The 13,888-nt window shown below is 44.3% G+C and overlaps 1 protein-coding gene across 5 annotated transcripts; it reads right to left on the bottom strand.

The window, feature by feature from the left end:
• Window positions 1-83: 83 nt before the first annotated feature.
• Window positions 84-11,264, bottom strand: LOC115140133 (acyl-CoA dehydrogenase family member 11-like). Of its 5 annotated transcripts, XM_029678259.2 has the most exons (16): window positions 11,129-11,222; window positions 10,775-10,856; window positions 10,265-10,556; window positions 9,925-10,148; window positions 8,045-8,144; window positions 7,770-7,887; window positions 7,510-7,652; window positions 7,139-7,288; window positions 6,962-7,056; window positions 6,786-6,885; window positions 6,517-6,657; window positions 5,890-5,982; window positions 4,488-4,595; window positions 914-1,082; window positions 598-664; window positions 84-361 (listed from the first exon to the last, which is right to left on the bottom strand). In XM_029678259.2, exons 3-16 carry the CDS (start codon window positions 10,526-10,528, stop codon window positions 247-249), a joined length of 1,887 nt encoding a protein of 628 aa, XP_029534119.1. In that variant the 5' UTR covers window positions 10,529-10,556; window positions 10,775-10,856; window positions 11,129-11,222; the 3' UTR covers window positions 84-246. The 5 variants fall into 5 exon arrangements, with proteins under 5 accessions (XP_029534119.1, XP_029534120.1, XP_029534118.1 ...); XM_029678260.2 differs by lacking the exon at window positions 10,775-10,856 and having other exon boundaries at window positions 11,164-11,264; XM_029678258.2 differs by lacking the exon at window positions 10,775-10,856 and having other exon boundaries at window positions 11,129-11,236.
• Between the last annotated feature and the right edge of the window lie 2,624 nt (window positions 11,265-13,888).

The following is a 13,888-nucleotide window of genomic DNA, read 5'->3' as shown; positions in this document are numbered from 1 at the left end:
GTAGTGAGGACCAGGCAGACCTCTTCGTGTGTGTGCGACCCACTGACCGCTGCAGTCTCAGATCAAACAGAAATCAGTCAGGGTGGTGAGTGAGTGCTCTCCATCAGAAAGTCTTTATTTTAACACAGGTCAGGAAATAGCATGCAGTCATACATACTAGGCTAATCTCGAAGTACCCCTTCTTACATAGACTACATCGCCTTGAGAACACGAATATTGCCTGCCCCCAGCCAACCCCACACCCCCTCAGTCTCTGGTTGACTCTTCATAGACCAGCGCAGCATCCAGGGGCGGAGTCTTCATGTTGTAGCATCCTATGGCCGCCTTACTTACCACTGGACACAAGTCCTGCTCACACCACCTGTAACACACACATTTACTGCTAGAACTATTAGCCTACAAGTAGTAAGGACTAGGGCAGGGCTCTCCAACCCTGTTCCTGGAGAACTACAGTCCTGTAGGTTTTCGCTCCAACCCTAATCTAGCTCATCCGATTCTAATAATTAGCTGGAGTGAAAACCTAGAGGGTAGCTTTCCAGGAACAGGGTTGGAGAGCCCTGGACTATGGACTAGTGGTGGGGACGGATGTGTGTTTACCGCAAAGCAGCATAGGCATCAGAGTGAGAGGCTCCCTCCCATGAGGCGTGGTCAATGAGCAGAGCCCCTGAAACACACACACACACAGATGGGGTCACAATGCATCCTCAGGACAAGCCAACTCTGGCAATGGTTAACTGAGAAAGGTGACGGGCTATACAGTAAGTGCTACTCCTGTTATGCAATGTTAAGTCAAAAATGGAATTGTATTTGTCACGTGTAGAAAACAACAGGTGTAAACTTTACCGTGAAATGCTTGCTTACGGGCCCTTCCCAATGATGTAGAGTAAAACATATGAAATAAAGTGTGTAGTACCCATATAAATGCGTGCCAAACTGTATGCCAGGTCTCGTGCTGCCAGCTCCATAAAGCCAGGTGGTGTGAGAGCAGCGGCCTGCAGGAACTCTCTCAGACCAGAGAGAGCGCTGTCTACTGATCTCACAGCCACAGACAGGGAGGGGAGGGAGGCTGCTGCTAGCAGGGACTGGGGGATGAGTGGGAGGGAGAGACACAGAGGGATAAAGTCAGAATTCGTATAGCAATCAACAGAGGTTGTAGGGTCTTTTTCATTTTTTAATAGTAACAGTCTTTCATGCCTGCCATTCAATGTTGGTGCAAGGAGGATGATGCTAGATAAAGGCTGTGGAAACTTACTAAATATCCCAAATATGATCTTAACTGTCTAAGTCTATCAACAAAAACTAAGCTCAGTAAAAATATATACAGTACCAGTCAAAAGTTTGGATACACCTACTCATTCAAGAGTTTCTTTATTTGTACTATTTCCTACATAGAATAATAGTGAAGACATCAAAACTATGAAATAACACATATGGAATCATGTAGTAACCAAAAAAAGTGTTAAACAAATCAAAATCTATTTTATATTTGTGATTATTCAAAGTAGCCACCCTTTGCCTTGATGACAGCTTTGCACACTCTTGGCATTCTCTCAACCAGCTTTATGAGGTTGTCACCTGGAATGCATTTCAGTTAACAGGTGTGCCTTGTTAAAAGTTAATTTGTGGAATTTCTTTCCTTCTTAATGCGTTTGAGCCAATCAGTTGTTGTGACAAGGTAGGGGTGGTATACAGAAGATAGCCCTATTTTGGTAAAAGACCAAGTCCATATTATGGTAAGAACAGCTCAAATAAGCAAAGAGAAATGACAGTCCATCTTTAATTTAAGACATGAAGGTCAGTTAATTGTGAGAATGTCAAGAACTTTGAAAGTTTCTTCAAGTGCAGTCCATAAAAACCATCAAGCGCTATGATGAAACTGGCTCTCATCTCCGCCACAGGAAAGTTACCAACCTCAGAAATTGCAGCCCAAATAAATGCTTCAGAGTTCAAATATCAGACACAACATCAACTGTTCAGAGGAGACTGCGTGAATCGGGCCTTCATGGTCAAATTGCTGCAAATAAAACACTACTAAAGGACACCAATAATAAGAAGAGACTTTCTTGGACCAAGAAACACAAGCAATGGACATTAGACCGGTGGAAATCTGTCCTTTGGTCTGATGAGTCCACATTTGAGATTTTTGGTTCCAACCGCCGTGTCTTTGTGAGACGCAGAGTAGGTGAACGGATGATCTCCGCATGTGTGGTTCCCACCATGAAGCATGGAGGTGGTGGTGTGGGGGTGCTTTGATGGTGACACTGTTTGTGATTTATTTAGAATTCAATGCACAATTAACCAGCATGGCTACTACAGCATTCTGCAGCGATACGCCATCCGGTTTGTGCTTAGTGGGACTATCATTTGTTTTTCAACTGGACAATGACCCAACAAACCTCCAGGCTGTGTAAGGGCTATTTTATCAAGAAGGAGAGTGATGGTGTGCTGCATCAGATGACCTGGCCTCCCCAATCACCCGACCTCCACCCAATTGAGATGGTTTGGGATGAGTTGAACCGCAGAGTGAAGGAAAAGCAGCCAACAAGTGCTCAGCATATGTGGGAAATCCTTCAAGATGATTAGAAAAGCATTCCAGGTGAAGCTGGTTGAGAGAATGCCAAGAGTGTGCAAAGCTGTCAAAGGCAAAGGGTGGCTATTTGAAGAATCTCAAAAATAAAATATATTTTGATTTGTTTAACATTTCTTTGGTTACTACATGATTCCGTATGTGTTATGTCATAGTTTTGATGTCTTCACTATTACTCTACAATGTACAAAATAGGGGAAAAAATGCTGGAAAATGCTGTCGTACACGTCGATCCAGAGCATCCCAAACATACTCAATGGGTGTCATGTCTGGTGATTATGCAGGCCATGCTGAAACATGAGGTGATGGTAGTGGATGAATGGCACAACAATGGGCCTCAGGATCTCGTCACAGTATCTCTGTGCATTCAAATGACCATCAATAAAATGCAATTGTGATCGTTGTCCGTAGTTTATATGAATTCCCATACCATACTCCCACCATGGGGCGCACTGTTCACAATGTTGACATCAGCAAACCGCTTGCCCTCACAATGCCATACATGCTGTCTGCCCGTTACAGTTGAAGCCACAATTAATCCATGAAGAGCACACTTCTCCAGCGTGCCAGTGGCCATCGAAGGTGAGCATTTGCCCACTGAAGTAGGTTATGACACCGAACTGCAGTCAGGTCAAGACCCTGGTGAGGACGACGTACACGCAGATGAGCTTCCCTGAGACGGTTTCTTTAGTTGTGCAAACTCAGTTTCATCAGCTGTCCGGGTGGCTGGTCTCAGACGATCCCGCAAGTGAAGAAGCCGGATGTGGAGGTCCTGGGCTGGCGTGGTTACACATGGTCTGCGGTTTTGAGGCCAATTGGACACCAAATTCTTGGAAACAACGTTGGAGGCAGCTTATGGTAGAGAATTCTTATGAACATTAAATTCTCTGGCAACAGCTCTGGTGGACATTCCTGCAGTCAGCATGCCAATTGCTTGCTCCCTCAAAACTTGAGACATCTGTGGCATTTTGTTGTGTGACAAAACTGTACATTTTAGAGTGGCCTTTTATTGTCCCCAGCACAAAGTGCACCTGTGTAATGATAATGCTGTTTAACCAGATTCTTGATATGCCACACCTGTCAGGTGGATGGATTATCTTGGCAAAAGAGAAATGCTCACTAACAGGGATGTAAACAACATTTTCGAGAAATAAGCTTTGTGTGACTATGGAACATTTCTCAGATATTTAATTTCAGTTCATGAAACATGGGACCAACACTTCACATGCTGTGTTTATATTTCGGATCAATGTAATAAGAATAATTTAAAAATCCCCATTTAAAAACTGTCAGTTTAAGCTAGAGATAGTTTTTTTGTTGCATTGGATGCGTCTCAATCCTCCGCTTCCACCGATGTCGTACTTCAGCATGTGCTGTGAAAGGCGACAGAGCTAGAGCAGTCAGACCATGAGACATCTCACAAAATGGTCTGTTACGTCCCAACAGTTTGGTCTACACACTAACATGTTGGTGGCTCTGCTCTAGGATGTCTACAGGCCTGAAGGTCCCCAGTACCAGTTGGGAAAAATGAATGGAAGTATATATGGAGACTGTTTAGTGCCAAAAATAAATGGTTCAATACATGTTTCCAGATCTTTCTTATATCTCTCAGATATAGGACAGACACTTCAGAACAAACTTCCTTTTGATATCTGTTATTCCATGTAGTGAATCTGTTATTCAATGCTTTTGTATGGGCTAACAGCAGTAAGGCCAAATAAAAATGTTCGTCATATAATTATATATTTTTTATACTTCAATAGGTCTTAAAATTCAAAATCAAATAGCTAAATGATCCTTGGTATGACCTTCTTAAAACAATTCCATATAGCTTAGACCTTCTTAAAACAACCCCCGACTTAGACAAGGCTTAGTCAGTAGAGGGTTAAGGGACCCTGACCTGAGTGTGTGTGAAGTAGGCCTGCAGTACGAGGCCTGAGCTCCGAGAGACGCAGCGCAGAACATCAAGAGACAGAACATTAGTGGTCCCCTCCCAGATACTCAACACCTAGAAATAGAGAGTGAGAGAGAAGAGGTACTGTCAGGGCTGGATTACCGAATAGGAGCGAAGGGCATGTGACCTGGGCAGGACTCTAAAATGATTACTGTGCGACTAGGAAAAATATTTAAATTATAAGGCTACGCTGTACCGTTGTTAACGAGTGTACGAGAGGAAAAAGTGTGCAGATTTGATAGCGTCATGGTTGCACCATGACTACAGTGAAAACGGTTTGCTTGTAGCCCAACCAGGTGAAAAGATCTGACCCATATTACCTGCATTGCCGGGACCACATTTTACATTCATAAACCATGTTGTGGGCAGTTCAAAAACTACTTGTGCGTGGTTAACCATTTGTTTACACTTTGTTGAGTCAGGTTATCTCAAAGGGTTAGCTAGCTAACAACCTGGTAACTTTACCAGTATATCCAAACATTTTGGGGCACAGAAAGAAAAGAAAAGGGATAGCTTCTTTAGGGGACCAATGAGCATAGCAATGAATGAATGACAGGTCTCTTGTATGTCGTCATCATCATAAACCTGACTTTTTTAAAGAGACAGTGTACAATTTTCTATGTACTCCATATCATTAGGAAAACAGTGCTTCTACACAATGTAGACACCTAATATTCCACAAATGACTTTAATTTCAATGACAGGTATTCGTATCAACATCTTAGCTTAACTAATGTCTTTATAGTGTTAAATATTAGTTTATCGGGCACAACATGTGCTTCAAAAGTAGACTGAATTCATATAATTCCAATATAGGCTATATCTCAATCAATTCTTTTAAATCGTATTTTCTGGGGCTCCTACATTTTATGTGGTGAGCACCAATTGGGAGCACCAGTGCTACCAATGAAACATTTTAATTTAGAGCCCTGGCCCTGGGGCCCCCGACTTCCATGGGGCCCCCAAACAAAAATATGTTTTTTTGGGGGGTTGGTTGTGTATGATATAAACATGTGTAGAGTTGCAGGAAATTCACTTTCAAACTGCACAATTTTCTCTCAGCCTCATGGCACAAGGTGAACAATGGCATGAGATGAGCTATAAAACAATAGCGTTTTTCTCTCTGACCCATGGCAAAAAGTTTTGAATTGCAGAAAATTTGCACCCTGGAGGTCGGGGCCCCAAATGCAGTAGTCTGGCCCTGGGTACTGTTGCACTACAACTATTGCCACTGTTGTTGTTGAGTAACAGACTGAAAGTAACAAACTACTTCATCCATTAACAGCAACATAACTTTACTCCATTACGTAACACAAAGTAAGTCTGTGTACATCATGTGACTACCTACCTGAGCATCTCTGAGCATTGCAGGTAGTCCCGTGTCCTCGATGTAGCCCTGCCCCCCGAAACTCTCCAGCCCCTCGGAAATCACGGCAACCGCCTGAGACACACAGGGATGGCACACACACACCCCCTGCATCACCTCACACACATCTCTAATGCCTTTCCTGACCTGTTCACCAGACGTGCTACCTGTCCCAGACCTATTATTTGACCATGCTGGTCATTTATGAACATTTGAACATCTTGGCCATGTTCTGTTATAATCTCCACCCGGCACAGCCAGAAGAGGACTGGCCACCCCACATAGCCTGGTTCCTCTCTAGGTTTCTTCCTAGGTTTTGGCCTTTCTAGGGAGTTTTTCCTAGCCAACATGCTTCAACACCTGCATTGCTTGCTGTTTGGGGTTTTAGGCTGGGTTTCTGTACAGCACTTTGAGATATCAGCTGATGTACGAAGGGCTATATAAATAAATGTGATTTGATTTATACAACGACAAAAATTATTAAATACACACACCAGTTTTCCACTGCCATCTGCCAGTATTAACCGATGTCTATGTTCTGATTTCTGGTGTAATGTTATTGGCTACCTGCTTGTTCGACAAAAACAGAGTGTGTGTGTGTGTGTATACCTGTTTGCCAGTGTAGAGTTTAGCCACAGGTGTGAGCAGGCGAAGGAGGTGAGTCTCCAGCTGAGAGGCGTGGCCTGTCTCCTCTCGGCCAATCAGACGACAGACCTCCATCACCAGCAGGAACGCTCCTCGAGTCTCCACCTATAAGAGGAAGGTATTGAGGGGAGGGAGGGAAGAAGAGAGAAAGAGAGCTGAGGTGTGTGAAGACAAGTGGTAGGTTTAGGGGTTATAGTAGGGTATTCTATTTTACAACTTTATTTTCAGCTGACCTCCATCCTAGCGAGGGTCTGCATGTGAAGGGGATGGTCTCTTAGGAGCTTCCCAAAGGTAGAGCGACGTGTGGCGTAGTCACGAGCCAGCTGGAGTACCCTGCACACACACACACCATCAATACACACTCTTGACCGCCAGTACGGCAGTGGGTAGTAGTGAATAGATGTCCTACCTCCTCATACCAGCCACAGCAGACACGCTGTTATGGATACGAGTCACAGTCAGCATGTTGGCTATACACGCCACACCTCTCCCCTCTTCTGACAGCTGAGAAAGAAGGGAGGAATGTTAGTGTGTGTGAGAGAGAGAGAGAGAGAGAGAAAGAGAGGGAGAGAGAGAGAAATCTGACCCTGTGAGCAGGCAGGCTGTCCAGCAGCAGCTCGGCAGTGGGCATCTGTCTGGTTCCCAGTTTGTCCTTCAGTCTTTGGACTTCGATGCCCTGTACCATCCCCTGCTCATCACGCACTGCAGCATAGAACATAGACAGACCTCTACTACCCTGACACACGCACGCACGCACGCATGCACACACACACACACACACCAGTTAGGAGGAGGAAAACAGACGTGTGTGTGTGTGGGGGGGGTTTGAGGGGTCAGATAATCAGGAGTGAGGAGGTCAAGTAAGAGGTGAGGGGTCAAGGATCTGGTGTTAGTATGAGCGGAAGAGTAAGGAGTAAAGAATTGAAAAAATGAGGACTGATGAACATTGAGTGGTACCGATGTGGTCTGTCCGTCTACGTCTGTGACCCTGGCCAGTGTGAGAGTCATGTCTGCATCTGTAGCCGAGGTGAACCACTTGAAACCTGACAGTCTGTATGTACCATCACTCTGAGGTAACGCTACGGTCTCTGTACCATTGCCTAGACACACACACGTGCACACACACACACAAGTATCATTATCATCAGTTGTCATGGAACCTATCATCATCTAATACAGTGTATGTAACCAACCAGAGAGAATACAGACACACTGACCTACGTCAGATCCGCCCCGGCGTTCAGTCATCCACTGTCCAGACGTCCAGAAGTGCTCAGGGTCACGAGAGGTCAGGCGGCTGAAGGCGTCCGCTACTGGCCAAGACACACCCAGAGACTAGGCATGCACACACAGACACGCAGACAAGTTCATGAATCAGAATATCACAAGTTGTAGTGGTTTTGTGTTTGTAACACAAATCAACAATTCCAACATGAGCAACCATTAAAGTTAATTCAGACAGACAGACAGACACACACAAACATACACACACCTGTATAACCTTGGCAGCTCCATCAGTCATAGCCAGAGGACAGGTGTAGAGACCAGAGGAGGGAGAGTACAGATACAGCTTACACATCTGGTACACACGACTGGAACACACACACACACACTTTATATTAGTACTAAGCTCAGCAAAAAAAGAAAAGTTCCTTTTTCAGGACCCTGTCTTTCAAAGATAATTCGTAGAAATCCAAATAACTTCACATATATTCAATGTAAAGGATTTAAACACTGTTTCCCATGCTTGTTCAACGAACCATAAACAATTAATGAACATGCACCTGGGGAACGGTTGTTAAGACACTAACAGATTACAGACGGTAGGCAATTAAGGTCACAGTTATGAAAACATAGGACACTAAAGAGGCCTTTCTACTGACTCTGAAAAACACCAAAAGAAAGATGCCCAGGGTCCCTGCTCATCTGTGTGAACGTGCCTTAGGCATGCTGCAAGGAGGCATGAGGACTGCAGATGTGGCCAGGGCAATAAATTGCAAAGTCCGTATTGTGAGACGCCTAACAAGGTGCTACAGGGAGACAGGACGGGCAGGTGACCGTCCTCGCAGTGGCAGACCACGTGTAACAACACCTGCACAGGATCAGTACATCCGAATGTCACACCTGCGGGACAGGTACAGGATGACAACAACAACTGCCCGAGTTACACCAGGAACGCACAATCCCTCCGTCAGTGCTCAGACTGTCCGCAGTAGGCTGAGAGAGGCTGGACTGAGGGATTGTAGGCCTGTTGTAAGGCAGGTCCTCACCAGACATCCCCGGCAACAATGTCGCCTATGGGCACAAACACACCATTGCTGACCAGACAGGACTGGCAAAAAGTGCTCTTCACTGACGAGTCACGGTTTTGTCTCACCAGGGGTGATGGTCGGATTTGCGTTTATCATCGAAGGAATGAGCGTTACACCAAGGCCTGTACTCTGGAGTGGGATCGATTTGGAGGTGGAGGTCCGTCATGGTCTGGGGCGGTGTGTCACAGCATCATCGGACTGAGCTTGCTGTCATTGCAGGTAATCTCAATGCTGTGCGTTACAGGGAAGACATCCTCATCCCTCATGTGGTACCCTTCCTGCAGGCTCATCCTGACATGACCCTCCAGCATGACAATGGCACAAGCCATACTGCTCATTCTGTGTGTGATTTCCTGCAAGACAGGAATGTCAGTGTTCTGCCATGGCCAGTGAAGAGCCCGGATCTCAATCCCATTGAGCATGTCTGGGATCGGATGGTGAGGGCTATGGCAATTCCCCCCCAGAAATGTTTGGGAACTTGCAGGTGCCTTGGTGGAAGAGTGGGGTAACATCTCACAGCAAGAACTGGCAAATCTGGTGCAGTCCATGAGGAGGAGATGCACTGCAGTACTTAATGCAGCTGGTGGCCACACCAGATACTGTAACTTTTTATTTTTATTTTGACCCACCCCCCTTTGTTCAGGGACACATTATTCCATTTCTGTTAGTCACAAGTCTGTGGAACTTGATCAGTTTATGTCTCAGTTGTTGAATCTTGTTATGTTCATACAAATATTTACACATGTTAAGTTTGCTGAAAATAAATGCAGTTGACAGTGAGAGGACGTTTCTTTTTTTGCTGAGTTTATATTTAACCTTAGCTGACACATACTATTGGTGTATGAAATTCTAATAATGTCAAGTCACAAAATGCCAATGAGTTGTTTCTGAGATTACTGTCACTTGTGATGTTTTTATGTTTGCTCTGTGTTTGTCAGGTTAGTGTATATGTATAGGGTTTAGGTAAGGATTCATTGTGTGTTTGTCAGGTTAGTGTTTATGTATTAGGGTTTAGGTAAGGATTCAGTGTGTATGGGTCAGGTGTGTGTGTGTCTACCACCTCCACTCCCCGTAGCTCCTCTCGTATCCGATGGCAACCAGCCCTTCCTGTGCTGATAGGTCCTTCATACGTTGCCAGGCAGGGGAAGTGACAATGCGGTCAACACGGCAACCCCAGGGGTCATAGGTCACCAACCGAGGGGGTGTGACCTCACACTCCCGACCCCACCCATCCACCTCGCGCACCAATCGCTCCCCAAACACACGCAGGTCGGAATACACTGCCTGGGAACACACACACCATCATCATCATCATCATCGTAGGTGACTAACAGATAAAGCATCATCGTCATAGTTTCAATCCATTCTGAAACATTATGTTATACACAGTACACACACACCTCACTGGGCAGGTGTCTCCTCAGGTATCCCTGTAGCAGAGCGTCCTCCAGGAAGGGGTTCTTCAGCATTGGCCTCTCCTGGAAGAACCCTCCAATCCCAGCCCGGAAGAACGCTGCCTGCCCCTCTGCTCCGGGGACATCTTGGGGAGGCCGAACCAGGACCTTCTGAACCATGCTCACAGAACTGCTGCATGACAGCGGCCGATACAATCCGGTACACACCCGGTAACTGTGTCTAGTGACCTGTCGGTTCACAGCCATCATCCAGGAGCTCAGATGTCAGGCCACTGGCCTGAATATGATACAATGTAAACTGATTTTTTCAAAAGAACAGCTGCATTTCTTTAGTTACATTTAAAGGCCTACTTCTTGATTTGAAAAATAACAAACACCAGCCATCACGTCTATAAAGCTACCTAGACATTATAAGGGACATTCAACAATAATCAATTGATTTTTATATAGATATATATATATATCTATATAATTAATTTCAATTATCATAAATACCTGTAAATATCAGTGGGCCTTTAATAAGAAATCACACGTATTTGCGGTAGGAAATATTATGGACTGCAGCTTTAATAATAGTCTACAAAAACGAATGAATGAAATTAACAGTCAACACCTCTCATGTCATGTGTGGTAAAAAAATTATTTCAACATTTAGTTTAGTAATTCGAATAAAAAAAGCTAAAAAAAAAACATTATGCAATGCCAACGTGTGACTCAAAAGTGTGTCAAAGTTCAGGCACTATAGCAACGGAGCAATCTTTGCTGCACGGTAGTCTACCAATGGTTGTCAAACGTTTACAAAATATGTGGTTAGAAAAGCTTGAAGGAAAACGAATAAATATGCCTTACTTAACAATCCCTTCTGCAATTTTGTTTTTACACACCGTTCAGGCTTCAACGAATCCCCTTCTACTTTTCTTCAAAATAAAGGAGCAACCTCTGGTCTCGTTAATAGTCTATCAACCTTCAAAATAAAAGTCTGGAACATCAAACTAGACAGCTGCTTTTCAGAAGATATACAAAGCTTCTACAATGAAATAAATGACAACCCTATAGTAAAGATCTAAAACTCTCAGTTGAAAAACATCATATTCAGTGCAATACAAAGAATAACCACAAACCAATAACCATGCAGGCATGTGTGACCAACTCAGTGGCCTTGTGGTTAGTGTCTACCCTGAGATTGGGAGGTTGTGTGCTTGATCCCTGGCCGAGTCATACCAAAGACTGTTAAAATGAGAAAAATTTGATATATATTTTTTTAAATACATTCGGGGGTAAGGCCCTGTGATAGACCAGTGTCCTGGGAGTGTACTTGTACATCAAGCTGCCTTACACTATAGGAACAGGAGATAGGCTCCTGCCCTATGAGCTTACTATGCATGTGTGGTACATTATGTTGAATCCTGTGTGATATTTGTAGTAGATTTACCAACTAACCATGCATGTGTGGTACATAATCACCGCCTGGTACGGCAACTGCTCCGCTCACAACCGTAAGGCTCTCCAGAGGGTAGTGAGGTCTGCACAACGCATCACCGGGGGCAAACTACCTGCCCTTCAGGACATCTACACCACCCGATGTCACAGGAAGGCCATAAAGATCATCAAGGACAACAACATTTACATTTACATTTAAGTCATTTAGCAGACGCTCTTATCCAGAGCGACTTACAAATTGGTGCGTTCACCTTAAGACATCCAGTGGAACAGCCACTTTACAATAGTGCATCTAAATCTTTTAAGGGGGGGGGGGGGGGGGTGAGAAGGATTACTTTATCCTATCCTAGGTATTCCTGAAAGAGGTGGGGTTTCAGGTGTCTCCGGAAGGTGGTGATTGACTCCGCTGTCCTGGCGTCGTGAGGGAGTTTGTTCCACCATTGGGGGCCAGAGCAGCGAACCACCCGAGCCACTGCCCGTTCACCCCGCTATCATCCAGAAGGCGAGGTCAGTACAGGTACATCAAAGCAGGGACCGAGACTGAAAAACAGCTTCTATCTCAAGGCCATCAGACTGTTAAACAGCCACCACTAACATTGAGTGGCTGCTTCCAACACAGTGACTCAACTCCAGCCACTTTAATAATGGGAATTGATGTAAAATATATCACTAGCCACTTTAAACAATGCTACTTAATATGTTTACATACCCTACATTACTCATCTCATATGTACAGTGGGGCAAAAAATAATTTAGTCAGCCACCAATTGTGCAAGTTCTCCCACTTAAAAAGAAGAGAGAGGCCTGTAATTTATCATAGGTACACTTCAACTATGACAGACAAAATGAGAAGGAAAAAAATCCAGAAAATCACATTGTAGGATTTTTTTGTAGAATTTATTTGCAAATTATGGTGGAAAATAAGTACTTGGTCAATAACAAAAGTTTATCTCAATACTTTGTTATATACTCTTTGTTGGCAATGACAGAGGTCAAATGTTTTCTGTAAGTCTTCACAAGGTTTTCACACACTGTTGCTGGTATTTTGGCCCATTCCTCCATGCAGATCTCCTCTAGAGCAGTGATGTTTTTGGGGCTGTTGCTGGGCCACACGGACTTTCAACTCCCTCCAAAGATTTTCTATGGGGTTGAGATCTGGAGACTGGCTAGGCCACTCCAGGACCTTGAAATGCTTCTTACGAAGCCACTCCTTCGTTGCCCGGGCGGTGTGTTTGGGATCATTGTCATGCTGAAAGACCCAGCCACGTTTAATCTTCAATGCCCTTGCTGATGGTAGGCTTTGTTACTTTGGTCCCAGCTCTCTGCAGGTCATTCACTAGGTCCCCCCGTGTGGTTCTGGGATTTTTGCTCACCGTTCTTGTGATCATTTTGACCCCACAGGGTGAGATCCTGCGTGGAGCCCCAGATCGAGGGAGATTATCAGTGGTCTTGTATGTCTTCCATTTCCTAATAATTGCTCCCACAGTTGATTTCTTCAAACCAAGCTGCTTACCTATTGCAGATTCAGTCTTCCCAGCCTGGTGCAGGTCTACAGTTTTGTTTCTGGTGTCCTTTGACAGCTCTTTGGTCTTGGCCATAGTGGAGTTGAGTGTGACTGTTTGAGGTTGTGGACAGGTGTCTTTTATACTGATAACAAGTTCAAACAGGTGCCATTAATACAGGTAACGAGTGGAGGACAGAGGAGCCTCTTAAAGAAGAAGTTACAGGTCTGTGAGAGCCAGAAATCTTGCTTGTTTGTAGGTGACCAAATACTTATTTTCCACCATAGTTTGCAAATAAATTCATTACAATGTGATTTTCTGGATTTTTTTTCTAATTTTGTCTGTCATAGTTGAAGTGTACCTATGATGAAAATTACAAGCCTCTCTCATCTTTTTAAGTGGGAGAACTTGCACAATTGGTGGCTGACTAAATACTTTTTTTGCCCCACTGTATATACTGTACTCGATAGCATCTACTGTAGCTTGCCTCTGCAGTTCTGTACCATCACTCATTCATATATCTTTATGTACATATTCTTTATCCCTTTACACTTGTGTGTATAAGGTAGTAGTTTTGGAATTGTTAGGTTAGATTACTCGTTGGTTATTACTGCATTGTCGGAACTAGAAGCACAAGCATTTCGCTACACTCGCATTAACATCTGCT

Source organism: Oncorhynchus nerka, linkage group LG13 (genome assembly GCF_034236695.1).
Source record: "Oncorhynchus nerka isolate Pitt River linkage group LG13, Oner_Uvic_2.0, whole genome shotgun sequence".
Classification (NCBI taxonomy): domain Eukaryota; kingdom Metazoa; phylum Chordata; class Actinopteri; order Salmoniformes; family Salmonidae; genus Oncorhynchus; species Oncorhynchus nerka.
This window is presented reverse-complemented; position numbering and strand designations above follow the sequence as displayed.